Raw genomic sequence first — 16,288 nt, 5'->3', positions numbered from 1 at the left:
CATAAACCCTGAGTCAGAAGATAACTAACAATGGGTGTAGTAAAGAACATAAACCCCGAGTACAGTCAGAAGATAACTAACAATGGGTGTAGTAAAGAACATAAACCCCGAGTCAGAAGATAACTAACAATGGGTGTAGTAAAGAACATAAACCCGAGTCAGAAGATAACTAACAATGGGTGTAGTAAAGAACATAAACCCCGAGTCAGAAGATAACTAGCAATGGGTGTAGTAAAGAACATAAACCCCGAGTCAGAAGATAACTAACAATGGGTGTAGTAAAGAACATAAACCCCGAGTCAGAAGATAACTAACAATGGGTGTAGTAAAGAACATAAACCCCGAGTCAGAAGATAACTAACAATGGGTGTAGTAAAGAACATAAACCCCGAGTCAGAAGATAACTAACAATGGGTGTAGTAAAGATCATAAACCCTGAGTCAGAAGATAACTAACAATGGGTGTAGTAAAGAACATAAACCCCGAGTCAGAAGATAACTAACAATGGGTGTAGTAAAGATCATAAACCCTGAGTCAGAAGATAACTAGCAATGGGTGTAGTAAAGAACATAAACCCTGAGTCAGAAGATAACTAACAATGGGTGTAGTAAAGAACATAAACCCCGAGTCAGAAGATAACTAACAATGGGTGTAGTAAAGAACATAAACCCTGAGTCAGAAGATAACTAACAATGGGTGTAGTAAAGAACATAAACCCTGAGTCAGAAGATAACTAACAATGGGTGTAGTAAAGAACATAAACCCCGAGTCAGAAGATAACTAACAATGGGTGTAGTAAAGAACATAAACCCTGAGTCAGAAGATAACTAACAATGGGTGTAGTAAAGAACATAAACCCCGAGTCAGAAGATAACTAACAATGGGTGTAGTAAAGAACATAAACCCTGAGTCAGAAGATAACTAACAATGGGTGTAGTAAAGAACATAAACCCCGAGTCAGAAGATAACTAACAATGGGTGTAGTAAAGAACATAAACCCCGAGTCAGAAGATAACTAACAATGGGTGTAGTAAAGAACATAAACCCTGAGTCAGAAGATAACTAACAATGGGTGTAGTAAAGAACATAAACCCTGAGTCAGAAGATAACTAACAATGGGTGTAGTAAAGAACATAAACCCTGAGTCAGAAGATAACTAACAATGGGTGTAGTAAAGAACATAAACCCCGAGTCAGAAGATAACTAACAATGGGTGTAGTAAAGAACATAAACCCCGAGTCAGAAGAAAACTAGTAATGGGTGTAGTAAAGAACATAAACCCTGAGTCAGAAGATAACTAACAATGGGTGTAGTAAAGAACATAAACCCCGAGTCAGAAGATAACTAACAATGGGTGTAGTAAAGAACATAAACCCCGAGTCAGAAGATAACTAACAATGGGTGTAGTAAAGAACATAAACCCTGAGTCAGAAGATAACTAACAATGGGTGTAGTAAAGAACATAAACCCTGAGTCAGAAGATAACTAACAATGGGTGTAGTAAAGAACATAAACCCCGAGTCAGAAGATAACTAACAATGGGTGTAGTAAAGAACATAAACCCTGAGTCAGAAGATAACTAACAATGGGTGTAGTAAAGAACATAAACCCTGAGTCAGAAGATAACTAACAATGGGTGTAGTAAAGAACATAAACCCCGAGTCAGAAGATAACTAACAATGGGTGTAGTAAAGAACATAAACCCGAGTCAGAAGATAACTAACAATGGGTGTAGTAAAGAACATAAACCCGAGTCAGAAGATAACTAACAATGGGTGTAGTAAAGAACATAAACCCTGAGTCAGAAGATAACTAACAATGGGTGTAGTAAAGAACATAAACCCTGAGTCAGAAGATAACTAACAATGGGTGTAGTAAAGAACATAAACCCTGAGTCAGAAGATAACTAACAATGGGTGTAGTAAAGAACATAAACCCGAGTCAGAAGATAACTAACAATGGGTGTAGTAAAGAACATAAACCCCGAGTCAGAAGATAACTAGCAATGGGTGTAGTAAAGAACATAAACCCTGAGTCAGAAGATAACTAACAATGGGTGTAGTAAAGAACATAAACCCCGAGTCAGAAGATAACTAACAATGGGTGTAGTAAAGAACATAAACCCTGAGTCAGAAGATAACTAACAATGGGTGTAGTAAAGAACATAAACCCCGAGTCAGAAGATAACTAACAATGGGTGTAGTAAAGAACATAAACCCTGAGTCAGAAGATAACTAACAATGGGTGTAGTAAAGAACATAAACCCCGAGTCAGAAGATAACTAACAATGGGTGTAGTAAAGAACATAAACCCTGAGTCAGAAGATAACTAACAATGGGTGTAGTAAAGAACATAAACCCTGAGTCAGAAGATAACTAACAATGGGTGTAGTAAAGAACATAAACCCCGAGTCAGAAGATAACTAACAATGGGTGTAGTAAAGAACATAAACCCCGAGTCAGAAGATAACTAACAATGGGTGTAGTAAAGAACATAAACCCTGAGTCAGAAGATAACTACAATGGGTGTAGTAAAGAACATAAACCCTGAGTCAGAAGATAACTAACAATGGGTGTAGTAAAGAACATAAACCCTGAGTCAGAAGATAACTAACAATGGGTGTAGTAAAGAACATAAACCCTGAGTCAGAAGATAACTAACAATGGGTGTAGTAAAGAACATAAACCCTGAGTCAGAAGATAACTAACAATGGGTGTAGTAAAGAACATAAACCCTGAGTCAGAAGATAACTAACAATGGGTGTAGTAAAGAACATAAACCCTGAGTCAGAAGATAACTAACAATGGGTGTAGTAAAGAACATAAACCCTGAGTCAGAAGATAACTAACAATGGGTGTAGTAAAGAACATAAACCCTGAGTCAGAAGATAACTAACAATGGGTGTAGTAAAGAACATAAACCCTGAGTCAGAAGATAACTACAATGGGTGTAGTAAAGAACATAAACCCCGAGTCAGAAGATAACTAACAATGGGTGTAGTAAAGAACATAAACCCCGAGTCAGAAGATAACTAACAATGGGTGTAGTAAAGAACATAAACCCCGAGTCAGAAGATAACTAACAATGGGTGTAGTAAAGAACATAAACCCTGAGTCAGAAGATAACTAACAATGGGTGTAGTAAAGAACATAAACCCTGAGTCAGAGAAATAGATGGTGTAGTAAGACAAACCCGAGTCGAAGATAACTAACATGGGTGTTAGTAAAGAACATAAACCCTGAGTCAGAAGATAACTAACAATGGGTGTAGTAAAGAACATAAACCCTGAGTCAGAAGATAACTAACAATGGGTGTAGTAAAGAACATAAACCCTGAGTCAGAAGATAACTAACAATGGGTGTAGTAAAGAACATAAACCCTGAGTCAGTAGAAGATAACTAACAATGGGTGTAGTAAAGAACATAAACCCTGAGTCAGAAGATAACTAACAATGGGTGTAGTAAAGAACATAAACCCCGAGTCAGAAGATAACTAACAATGGGTGTAGTAAAGAACATAAACCCTGAGTCAGAAGATAACTAACAATGGGTGTAGTAAAGAACATAAACCCTGAGTCAGAAGATAACTAACAATGGGTGTAGTAAAGATCATAAACCCTGAGTCAGAAGATAACTAACAATGGGTGTAGTAAAGAACATAAACCCTGAGTCAGAAGATAACTAACAATGGGTGTAGTAAAGAACATAAACCCTGAGTCAGAAGATAACTAACAATGGGTGTAGTATAAAAGAACATAAACCCTGAGTCAGAAGATAACTAACAATGGGTGTAGTAAAGAACATAAACCCTGAGTCAGAAGATAACTAACAATGGGTGTAGTAAAGAACATAAACCCTGAGTCAGAAGATAACTAACAATGGGTGTAGTAAAGAACATAAACCCCGAGTCAGAAGATAACTAACAATGGGTGTAGTAAAGAACATAAACCCCGAGTCAGAAGATAACTAACAATGGGTGTAGTAAAGAACATAAACCCTGAGTCAGAAGATAACTAACAATGGGTGTAGTAAAGATCATAAACCCCGAGTCAGAAGATAACTAACAATGGGTGTAGTAAAGAACATAAACCCCGAGTCAGAAGATAACTAACAATGGGTGTAAGTAAAGAACATAAACCCTGAGTCAGAAGATAACTAACAATGGGTGTAGTAAAGAACATAAACCCTGAGTCAGAAGATAACTAACAATGGGTGTAGTAAAGAACATAAACCCCGAGTCAGAAGATAACTAACAATGGGTGTAGTAGAAAACATAAACCCTGAGTCAAAAGATAACTAACAATGGGTGTAGTAAAGATCATAAACCCCGAGTCAGAAGATAACTAGCAATGGGTGTAGTAGAAAACATAAACCCTGAGTCAGAAGATAACTAACAATGGGTGTAGTAGAAAACATAAACCCTGAGTCAGAAGATAACTAACAATGGGTGTAGTAAAGAACATAAACCCTGAGTCAGAAGATAACTAACAATGGGTGTAGTAAAGAACATAAACCCCGAGTCAGAAGATAACTAACAATGGGTGTAGTAAAGAACATAAACCCCGAGTCAGAAGATAACTAACAATGGGTGTAGTAAAGAACATAAACCCTGAGTCAGAAGATAACTAGCAATGGGTGTAGTAAAGAACATAAACCCTGAGTCAGAAGATAACTAACAATGGGTGTAGTAAAGAACATAAACCCTGAGTCAGAAGATAACTAACAATGGGTGTAGTAAAGAACATAAACCCTGAGTCAGAAGATAACTAACAATGGGTGTAGTAAAGAACATAAACCCCGAGTCAGAAGATAACTAACAATGGGTGTAGTAAAGAACATAAACCCCGAGTCAGAAGATAACTAACAATGGGTGTAGTAAAGAACATAAACCCTGAGTCAGAAGATAACTAACAATGGGTGTAGTAAAGAACATAAACCCTGAGTCAGAAGATAACTAACAATGGGTGTAGTAAAGAACATAAACCCTGAGTCAGAAGATAACTAACAATGGGTGTAGTAAAGAACATAAACCCTGAGTCAGAAGATAACTAACAAATGGGTGTAGTAAAAGAACATAAACCCTGAGTCAGAAGATAACTAACAATGGGTGTAGTAAAGAACATAAACCCTGAGTCAGAAGATAACTAACAATGGGTGTAGTAAAGAACATAAACCCTGAGTCAGAAGATAACTAACAATGGGTGTAGTAAAGAACATAAACCCTGAGTCAGAAGATAACTAACAATGGGTGTAGTAAAGATCATAAACCCTGAGTCAGAAGATAACTAACAATGGGTATAGTAAAGATCATAAACCCCGAGTCAGAAGATAACTAACAATGGGTGTAGTAAAGAACATAAACCCTGAGTCAGAAGATAACTAACAATGGGTGTAGTAAAGAACATAAACCCCGAGTCAGAAGATAACTAACAATGGGTGTAGTAAAGAACATAAACCCCGAGTCAGAAGATAACTAGCAATGGGTGTAGTAAAGAACATAAACCCTGAGTCAGAAGATAACTAACAATGGGTGTAGTAAAGAACATAAACCCCGAGTCAGAAGATAACTAACAATGGGTGTAGTAAAGATCATAAACCCCGAGTCAGAAGATAACTAACAATGGGTGTAGTAAAGAACATAAACCCCGAGTCAGAAGATAACTAACAATGGGTGTAGTAAAGAACATAAACCCTGAGTCAGAAGATAACTAACAATGGGTGTAGTAAAGAACATAAACCCTGAGTCAGAAGATAACTAACAATGGGTGTAGTAAAGAACATAAACCCCGAGTCAGAAGATAACTAACAATGGGTGTAGTAAAGAACATAAACCCTGAGTCAGAAGATAACTAACAATGGGTGTAGTAAAGAACATAAACCCTGAGTCAGAAGATAACTAGCAATGGGTGTAGTAAAAAACATAAACCCTGAGTCAGAAGATAACTAGCAATGGGTGTAGTAAAGAACATAAACCCCCGAGTCAGAAGATAACTAACAATGGGTGTAGTAAAGAACATAAACCCTGAGTCAGAAGATAACTAACAATGGGTGTAGTAAAGAACATAAACCCCGAGTCAGAAGATAACTAACAATGGGTGTAGTAAAGAACATAAACCCCGAGTCAGAAGATAACTAACAATGGGTGTAGTAAAGAACATAAACCCCGAGTCAGAAGATAACTAACAATGGGTGTAGTAAAGAACATAAACCCCGAGTCAGAAGATAACTAACAATGGGTGTAGTAAAGAACATAAAACCCGAGTCAGAAGATAACTAACAATGGGTGTAGTAAAGAACATAAACCCCGAGTCAGAAGATAACTAACAATGGGTGTAGTAAAGAACATAAACCCGAGTCAGAAGATAACTAACAATGGGTGTAGTAAAGAACATAAACCCTGAGTCAGAAGATAACTAACAATGGGTGTAGTAAAGAACATAAACCCCGAGTCAGAAGATAACTAACAATGGGTGTAGTAAAGAACATAAACCCTGAGTCAGAAGATAACTAACAATGGGTGTAGTAAAAAACATAAACCCTGAGTCAGAAGATAACTAACAATGGGTGTAGTAAAGAACATAAACCCTGAGTCAGAAGATAACTAACAATGGGTGTAGTAAAGAACATAAACCCCGAGTCAGAAGATAACTAACAATGGGTGTAGTAAAGAACATAAACCCCGAGTCAGAAGATAACTAACAATGGGTGTAGTAAAAAACATAAACCCTGAGTCTGAAGATAACTAACAATGGGTGTAGTAAAGAACATAAACCCCGAGTCAGAAGATAACTAACAATGGGTGTAGTAAATGAACATAAACCCCGAGTCAGAAGATAACTAACAATGGGTGTAGTAAAGAACATAAACCCTGAGTCAGAAGATAACTAACAATGGGTGTAGTAAAGAACATAAACCCTGAGTCAGAAGATAACTAACAATGGGTGTAGTAAAGAACATAAACCCCGAGTCAGAAGATAACTAACAATGGGTGTAGTAAAGAACATAAACCCTGAGTCAGAAGATAACTAACAATGGGTGTAGTAAAGAACATAAACCCCGAGTCAGAAGATAACTAACAATGGGTGTAGTAAAGAACATAAACCCCGAGTCAGAAGATAACTAACAATGGGTGTAGTAAAGAACATAAACCCCGAGTCAGAAGATAACTAACAATGGGTGTAGTAAAGAACATAAACCCTGAGTCAGAAGATAACTAACAATGGGTGTAGTAAAGAACATAAACCCCGAGTCAGAAGATAACTAACAATGGGTGTAGTAAAGAACATAAACCCCGAGTCAGAAGATAACTAACAATGGGTGTAGTAAAGAACATAAACCCTGAGTCAGAAGATAACTAAACAATGGGTGTAGTAAAGAACATAAACCCGAGTCAGAAGATAACTAACAATGGGTGTAGTAAAGAACATAAACCCTGAGTCAGAAGATAACTAACAATGGGTGTAGTAAAGAACATAAACCCTGAGTCAGAAGATAACTAACAATGGGTGTAGTAAAGAACATAAACCCTGAGTCAGAAGATAACTAACAATGGGTGTAGTAAAGAACATAAACCCTGAGTCAGAAGATAACTAACAATGGGTGTAGTAAAGAACATAAACCCGAGTCAGAAGATAACTAACAATGGGTGTAGTAAAGAACATAAACCCGAGTCAGAAGATAACTAACAATGGGTGTAGTAAAGAACATAAACCCGAGTCAGAAGATAACTAACAATGGGTGTAGTAAAGAACATAAACCCCGAGTCAGAAGATAACTAACAATGGGTGTAGTAAAGAACATAAACCCTGAGTCAGAAGATAACTAGCAATGGGTGTAGTAAAGAACATAAACCCCGAGTCAGAAGATAACTAACAATGGGTGTAGTAAAAAACATAAACCCTAGATCAGAAGATAACTAACAATGGGTGTGTAGTAAAGAACATAAACCCGAGTCAGAAGATAACTAACAATGGGTGTAGTAAAGAACATAAACCCTGAGTCAGAAGATAACTAACAATGGGTGTAGTAAAGAACATAAACCCCGAGTCAGAAGATAACTAACAATGGGTGTAGTAAAGAACATAAACCCTGAGTCAGAAGATAACTAACAATGGGTGTAGTAAAGAACATAAACCCTGAGTCAGAAGATAACTAACAATGGGTGTAGTAAAGAACATAAACCCTGAGTCAGAAGATAACTAACTATGGGTGTAGTAAAGAACATAAACCCTGAGTCAGAAGATAACTAACAATGGGTGTAGTAAAAAACATAAACCCTGAGTCAGAAGATAACTAACAATGGGTGTAGTAAAGAACATAAACCCTGAGTCAGAAGATAACTAACAATGGGTGTAGTAAAGAACATAAACCCTGAGTCAGAAGATAACTAGCAATGGGTGTAGTAAAGAACATAAACCCCTGAGTCAGAAGACTATATTACAATACTATCTCGAATTGTTTTGCCTGGAACATCTTGAACAAAATAGACATGTGAGGAAAAGTACCAAAAAAACAACAGTGAATCGTAAACAAGATACTTCAGTAAATGAACAAATTTGTGGAATTTATACCATACTCCAATATACTGTAGGAAAATGGATGAGCAGATAATATAATGTTAGCAAGAATTAGTGAACAAATCAAATTGATAAATACATCATTATGTAGGTCAATGGTCAAAACATAATAATTATGTCAAACAGTCAAATGTAACTTACTTTGGTATATGTGACATCTAATTAGTGAGCTGTAATTATAAGTGCATTGATTATAAATTAAGTGGAGTAATGCTCTTAATTGTCTGAAAGATGTGAAGTAACAAATAGTAGTAAATGATCAAATAATTTTAACAAAGGAAGGGGGGCTTATTAATGAACCAAAATGTAAGTTGTGAATGAAAAAGGTCAGCCATATTTCAAATATTTCTGTACTCATGGTACATGAATCCACTGTTGTAGTATTAACATGTACATGTATATGCCTTTTATCCTTTGAGACACAATATCATGTCGTAATTCACAATCAAGGATTTAAAGGTGAGAAGATTCGGAACTGTCTCTTTGCACTACTAAAACCACACGAGACACCTATGAACCGGGAATAAAACCATTTTCTCAACAAATACTTGTCTTATCAAGTCAAACGAAACACCAATGTAAAGTTAATTTTTCACAACGTTAAGCACTTGCTTTAAGGACGGAAGATTTAGAAGAAATGTCTTCATATTTTCTTTTTACAATTACATCCTAAGCTCATGAAATGACAAAGCACGCTTCAGAACTGTAAGATTGTAACCTCACAATCTACATCAAACTGTGCATAAATTTGATATCAAAGGAAAATCAGTCTTATGCCCAATGTCACTTTCAGTGCACAAATTAGTCAAAAGCTTCTGTCCTGTATTTGCCCAAAACCCAGTGTGACTTATCCTTCTCATATACCTCCTTGATGTAATATAGGATAAATTTTGATGTTAGAGGCAACATGTCAAACATTGTTAAATCCATGGGATACTATTTCATTTATATGAAAAAATTTTAATGTATTTCCATGAAAAGGGGACTGGAGCACTTATTTGACAGGGTAGGGGCTGTATATGTAAATTGTAGTTACATGGCAATACGGCACCTATATTATTTCACTGTATGAAAGTGCTATAAAAGTACTTACATATTTTTATGTAATTACTGCACATGTATTTGACTGTATATGTAGTTACATGTATTTGACATGATTTAGTAGCACTGTACTACTGTATATGTAGTTACATGTATTTGACATGATTACATGTATTTGACATGATTTAGTAGCACTCATACTACTGTATATGTTGTTACATGTATTTGACATGATTTAGTAGCACTGGTACCATTGTATATGTAGTTACATGTATTTGACATGATTTAGTAGCACTGGTACCACTGTATATGTAGTTACATGTATTTGACATGATTTAGTAGCACTGGTACCACTGTTTATGTAGTTACATGTATTTGACATGATTTAGTAGCACTGGTACCACTGTATATGTAGTTACATGTATTTGACATGATTTAGTAGCACTCGTACTACTGTATATGTAGTTACATGTATTTAACATGTGGCCGAGTGGTTAAGATGTCCCGACATATTACCACAAGCCCTTCCACCTCTGGGATGCGGGTTCGAATCCCATGTGGGGCAGTTGCCAGGTACTGACCGCTGGCTGGTGGTTTTTCTCCGGGTACTCCGGCTTTCCTCCACCAACAAACCTGGCACGTCCTTACATGACCCTGGCTGTTAATAGGACGTAAAACTAAACAAACGTATTTAGCAAGATTTAGTAGCACTGGTACCACTGTATAATGTATATGTAGTTACATGTATTTAACATTTTCACTGATGCCTCTGGCCATATATATTTTACATGTTCAGTGATGCCACTGGCTACATGTATTTAACATTTTTACTGATGCCTCTGGCTACATGTATTTTACATGTTTACTGATGCCTCTGGCTACATGTATTTTACATGTTTACTGATGCCTTTTGTTACATGTGTATTTTTACATGTTTACTGATGCCTCTGGCTACATGTATTTTACATGTTTACTGATGCCTCTGGCTACATGTATTTAACATTTTCACTGATGCCTCTGGCTACATGTATTTTACATGTTTACTGATGCCACTGGCTACATATATTTTACATGTTTACTGATGCCACTGGCTACATGTTTTTACATGTTTACTAATGTCCACTGGCTACATGTATGTTTATATCTGGCTACATGTTTTATGTTACTGATGCCTCTGGCTACATGTATTTTATATTTACACTGATGCCACCGGCTACATGTATTTAACATGTTTACTGATGCCTCTGGCTACATGTATTTTACATGTTTACTAATGCCTCTGGCAACATGTATTTTACATTTCACTGATGCCACTGGCTACATGCATTTTACATGTTTACTGATGCCACCGGCTACATGTATTTTACATTCACTGATTCCAACTGTAACATTGGTGTCACTTGTTACAGGTATTCACCCTGGTCAACTGTTGCAGCTGCTGAATCTGTAGTTTACAGCAGAGATTATAGCTTGACTGTGACTTGTACTAGGGTTTACATCAAGCTTTCCTGTCACCATTGTCACCATAGACATATTCAGTTGACATTGCCATTCACAGTTTTTCCTCCAAAAAAAAGGACATGTATGGTACTTTCTCTGAAACATAAATATTGTGTACATGTACTAGGTTTTACAATTTGAATATGTAGGACAACCAGTCACAATTACTGTGTAATATATAGATTACTGGAATTTCCATATTAGGCTAAAAAAATATATGTCTATTTAGGGTTACATTGGCCAAAAAAATATGGTTGGTAGGTTGCGATATACTCTAAAATAATGGCCGGAACCAGAGTCTGAGATCAAAATCCCAGCTTTTATTATTTTTTTGTAGAAAAGTGGAAAAAAAATAGGGTCAGGGGGTAAAAAATTAGGGTCGGTTGGGTAACCCTAAACAGACTTTTTTTTGCCTTAGTTATGTGCATATCAAGGGAAGCAACTTCTTTTACACATTATAAACTTCATGTGTTAATTATTAAATAGGACCATTTTTCATCTTTCAGATCATTATTTGATTTACTTGTTTTGATTCTGACGATACATGTTTCTTTTTTTTCCATTTCCATAAACAGTGTTGTTTTGTTGTCACTTACTTACCTTGAAACTGCTTCTGGAGATCATTATCCTCACCATTCCAAATAGTGTTTTCAGACAAGTATGTTGATTTGTCCTCCAGCCTGAACTGTTCTAGAATATATATCCGAGCCCAGTACCTATAGAAAAGTAAAATTCAAATAAATATATCTGTAATTAAGGAGGAGAAAATGTTGCAACCAGAGAAAATATTCAAACCTGAAACTCTGATCAAAAATCAATTTTTAAACACGATACATTGTATTTTCAAAAACTTTTTGTAGCATATTTAAAATGGTAAAATTCACACTTAAGATGTTTACAAAATGAAACTTTGTAGCTGAAATATGAAAAAATGTCACTTTTATTTATATAAATATTATTTACCTACAAAATGAAAATGAATTCGCTAAAAATTTTTTCTCATTCAAAATTGTTTTTTTATTGATTTTCATGAACATGTTATAACACAGAACAAGGAATACAATTGATCACAATACCAATAATATGTCTTACTTAAGGATTAACTTGAATAGATTTTTTATGTTATGGAGATATAACACAAAAATCTGAGTGTACTCTAAATAAACCGCGAAGCGGTTTATGATGAGAGTACACTCAGATTTTTGTGTTATATCTCCATAACATAAAAAATCTATTCAAATTAATCCTTATAATTCAATTTACTAAAGATAATCTCTTCAACATTTAAAATTCATTTTGGGACTCTTTTGTCTATGAAATTATTACGCCGTCATCTCAGCCAATCAGAAACGACGTTATAAACGGCGACGCCATTTTTTCCTTTATGGGCTGATAAAGTAAATTTTTAAGCCAATGGAAATGCTCGTAACAAGCAACATTGAATTATATTACAATATTGTATATATGCAACAAGTAACAATTGGACATACACATTTACACAAACCCTACAAGACCAACATTTCATCTATCTACAATGTGTGAATTGTCAAAGAGACAACTAATTAAATTTCAATTTTTTCTTTTTCAAACAAGGCAAGCCATCCTCCCCATCTTATAAGGAATTTTGTATATTTATTTTTAGATTTAGGTTACCTTTTCCGCCTCATAATACTTACATATATGTAATTTAAGTACTTCAAAACATACATAAATTTTCTTAATTCTACAGTGATATACTTATTGTTTGAAAAGTAATGACATTATATTAAACATATTGTTATGTCGACCATGTAGACCAAGCAGTATTGATAATGGTGATAAACTAACATTGAAAGTAGTTTTCTCAAGTAACCATTTCTCAAACTCCTTACGAAGTTTTGCTATCATTGAACATTCGTAAAACAAATGTATATATGTTTCATTTTCATCACTACAGAATGTACATAGCGGAGAATCCACTACCTTAAATCTGAATAGAAAAATATAAGTTGGTAAAATTCTATGGACCAGACGATATTGCAGCCACCTTAACTTGGTATCCTGTGTTTGTTTTAAAAATTATCCTGTGGGTTTTTGTCCACCAGAACTTGTCATCATCATCCAGCCCTAAGTCACATGCCCATTTCACCTTGTAAGAGTTATTAATTGATAATCCATATAATTGAGTTAAAGTTTTGTATATTATTCCTTTTCCAGGTTCATCTGAAACTATGATTTCTAAGAAATATGGAAAATTTGGGGGATCCATGATATTGGATTTCTCCTTCAAACTTGGAAAAGATTCTATTAATACCCTCTTTAATCCTTCAAATAAAGTGAAAGGAGGTTGAAAATGATAAAAATGGCAAAAGTTTTGACAAGAAAAAATGTCTCCATTTTTGTCAATCATATCTTGATCTGTTATTATTCCTCTCTCATACCAGTCTTTCCAGTAAACTGGTTTTTTATCAATGGTAAAGAGAGAAGAGAGAGTTGAACCACAAAGGTTCTGCTTATATTTACATGTCATCAGAAGGAAATACTTTTTAACCTCTGAAAGCATCATGAAAACCTCCTTCCAAAATAAATTATTTGTTCTTTTTGACATCAATTTATAGAATCCATCACCAGAATTAGAGAGATGAAGTTCAAATTCATGCTCATGGTCCCCTAACAGGACATGTGCCCGAATTCGCTAAAACTTAACGATCAAGACAACAGAAAGAATACCTCTGTCGGAAGGACTGCTCTGTGTCCTGAAGCCACTCCAGCATGTCAGAGATTGATGGTCTAGTTGCAGTGGTTGTTGTTACTGAGACCAAATCAAGTGCCATGCTATTCTTCATATACAGGTCAGTAGAGTACTTGCACTGCTTGGATATTTTCTCACAAAGTCCATGTAACAAACACCTACATGGAAAATAATTTTCAAACTTAAGACTTGTTTTGTGTATATAAAACAGAGAGGTTACTTAGACCAAACAGCAATGACCTGTATATTGTACTTTAGTGATGCAAGTTCCTTGAGCCTGCAAGTATATTACAATACTATCTCGAATTGTTTTGCCTGGAACATCTTGAACAAAATAGACATGTGAGGAAAAGTACCAAAAAAACAACAGTGAATCGTAAACAAGATACTTCAGTAAATGAACAAATTTGTGGAATTTATACCATACTCCAATATACTGTAGGAAAATGGATGAGCAGATAATATAATGTTAGCAAGAATTAGTGAACAAATCAAATTGATAAATACATCATTATGTAGGTCAATGGTCAGAACATAATAATTATCTCAAACAGTCAATGTGACTTACTTTGGTATATGGCATCTAATTACTACCGCTGTAATTATAAGTGCATTGATTATAAATTAAGTGTAATGCTCTTAATTGTCTGAAAGATGTGAAGTAACAGGTAAATGATCAAATAATTTTAACAAAGGAAGGGGGGCTTATTAATGAACCAAAATGTAAGTTGTGAATGAAAAAGGTCAGCCATATTTCAAATATTTCTGTACTCATGGTACATGAATCTGTTGTAGTAAACATGTACATGTATATGCCTTTTATCCTTTGAGTCACAATATCATGTCGTAATTCACAATCAAGGATTTAAAGGTGAGAAGGATTCGGAACTGTCTCTTTGCACTACTAAACACCACACGAGACACCTATGAACCTGGAATAAAACCATTTTCTCAACAAATACTTGTCTTATCGAGTCAAACGAAACACCAATGTAAAGTTTATTTTTCCCAACGTTAAGCACTTGCTTTAAGGACGGAAGATTTAGAAGAAATGTCTTCAATTTTCGTTAAAAAAACATTACAGCTCATGAAATGACAGCACGCTTCAGAAAGTAAGATTGTAACCCACAATCTACATCAAAGGCTGTGCCGGCGGATATCAAAGGAAAATCAGTCTTAGCCCAATGTCACAGTCAGTGCACAAACACAAAAGCTTCTGTCCTGTATTTGCCCAAAACCCAGTGTGACTTATCCTTCTCATATACCTCCTTGATGTAATATAGGATACGATGCTGATGTTAGAGGCAACATGTCAAACATTGTTAAATCCATGGGATGGGGGCATTTATGTAATTTTAACTCTTCTCCAGAAAAGGGGAGGAGCGCTTATAGGGGAGGGGCTGTAATTATGGCGAATACGGCACCTATTATTTCCCCTGTATGAAAGTGGCTATAAAAGACTTACATATTTTCCTGAATTACTGCAAATTTAACATAAATTTCCTGTTGCAGTTTGTACAGCAGTTTATCCTTGATATCTGGTAACTGTGATGTTAGAGATGTCAGTTGGATGTTTGTTGTACTGTAGCAGGAGGCAAATTGCTCAGTCAAGTTATTAAGAGTCAACAGATGTGGTTCAAGCTCTGTCAGGATTTCATGCCAGCCCAATACACACTGCTGCACAATTTTGTAAGATCTTTGCAATTGGTGCAGCAACTTATCCATAGTTGATCATCAACATGAAGTAGAATATGCTGGCTGTTCATGCTAAAAAAAATCAAACATGAATGTGCAATGCTTTTAAAAGAAGACAAATTAGTATAATGCAGAGATCGTTTAATATGTGAACGTCATAAACTCGTATAAGCAATATATTGTATAGGTTTGTTTGTTTTTTTTGCAATTTTATGTTTATTCAATGATAAAATTATCTTTATGCTGACGTATTTTCAATTTCTCAGTTCTTGTGGTGTGACAGATTTCATTTTACTGTTTTTTCGCTTAAAAGTTTATAAACATGTACACTTACAGTTAAATCCAAATTTACTATCATTTTGAAACACAGTACTGGAGATCATTACATTTATTGAATTACACAAGTTTTTTGAGTGGTGTTCTGTTTAGAACACAGGTGTCTGCTTCTGGTCTAAAAAATATGATAACCTACTAAACCTACCCCTACTAGTATACAGTGGTAGGTTATTGTATTTTCTTCCAAAACCAGAAGCAGACGCCTGTGGTTTAGCACCCATTTTCCTGACAGTATGTACTATGTATAAATTTGATGTGGTTCTGTCAAATGGCGATATATCGGCTAGTGGTATAATGTAAAACTTAATACTGACAAGATTATTTGTAATAAAGCACACAAATTCTTATCAAAACACACACTCATTACAATCAACAGTCCCATGTGCTTGTAACGCTTGTACCTCGTACAT

At 35.3% G+C, this 16,288-nt stretch overlaps 1 protein-coding gene across 1 annotated transcript; it reads right to left on the bottom strand.

Annotated features, from left to right (window-relative positions):
- Window positions 1–10,784: 10,784 nt before the first annotated feature.
- LOC138315888 (AFG2-interacting ribosome maturation factor-like) lies at window positions 10,785–16,259 on the bottom strand. Its single transcript, XM_069257205.1, has 5 exons — window positions 16,237–16,259; window positions 15,313–15,614; window positions 13,826–14,005; window positions 11,717–11,832; window positions 10,785–11,212 (listed from the first exon to the last, which is right to left on the bottom strand). Exons 2-5 carry the CDS (start codon window positions 15,570–15,572, stop codon window positions 11,169–11,171), a joined length of 600 nt encoding a protein of 199 aa, XP_069113306.1. The 5' UTR covers window positions 15,573–15,614; window positions 16,237–16,259; the 3' UTR covers window positions 10,785–11,168.
- Between the last annotated feature and the right edge of the window lie 29 nt (window positions 16,260–16,288).

This window comes from Argopecten irradians, chromosome 2 (assembly GCF_041381155.1).
Source record: "Argopecten irradians isolate NY chromosome 2, Ai_NY, whole genome shotgun sequence".
Classification (NCBI taxonomy): domain Eukaryota; kingdom Metazoa; phylum Mollusca; class Bivalvia; order Pectinida; family Pectinidae; genus Argopecten; species Argopecten irradians.
The sequence above is the reverse complement of the archived record's forward strand: the minus strand, read 5'-3'. Positions and strand labels throughout refer to the sequence as shown.

What these genes read in the sequence shown, in the direction of transcription:
- LOC138315888 (XM_069257205.1), bottom strand. Translation starts at nt 15,572, where the DNA reads ATGGATAAGTTGCTGCACCAATTGCAAAGATCTTACAAAATTGTGCAG. An exon ending in GCAGTAATTCAGGAAAATAT is followed by an intron (nt 14,006 to 15,312) that starts GTAAGTCTTTTA and finishes TTTTCCATGTAG; the next exon opens with GTGTTTGTTACATGGACTTT. An exon ending in GAGCAGTCCTTCCGACAGAG is followed by an intron (nt 11,833 to 13,825) that starts GTATTCTTTCTG and finishes ACTTTTCTATAG; the next exon opens with GTACTGGGCTCGGATATATA.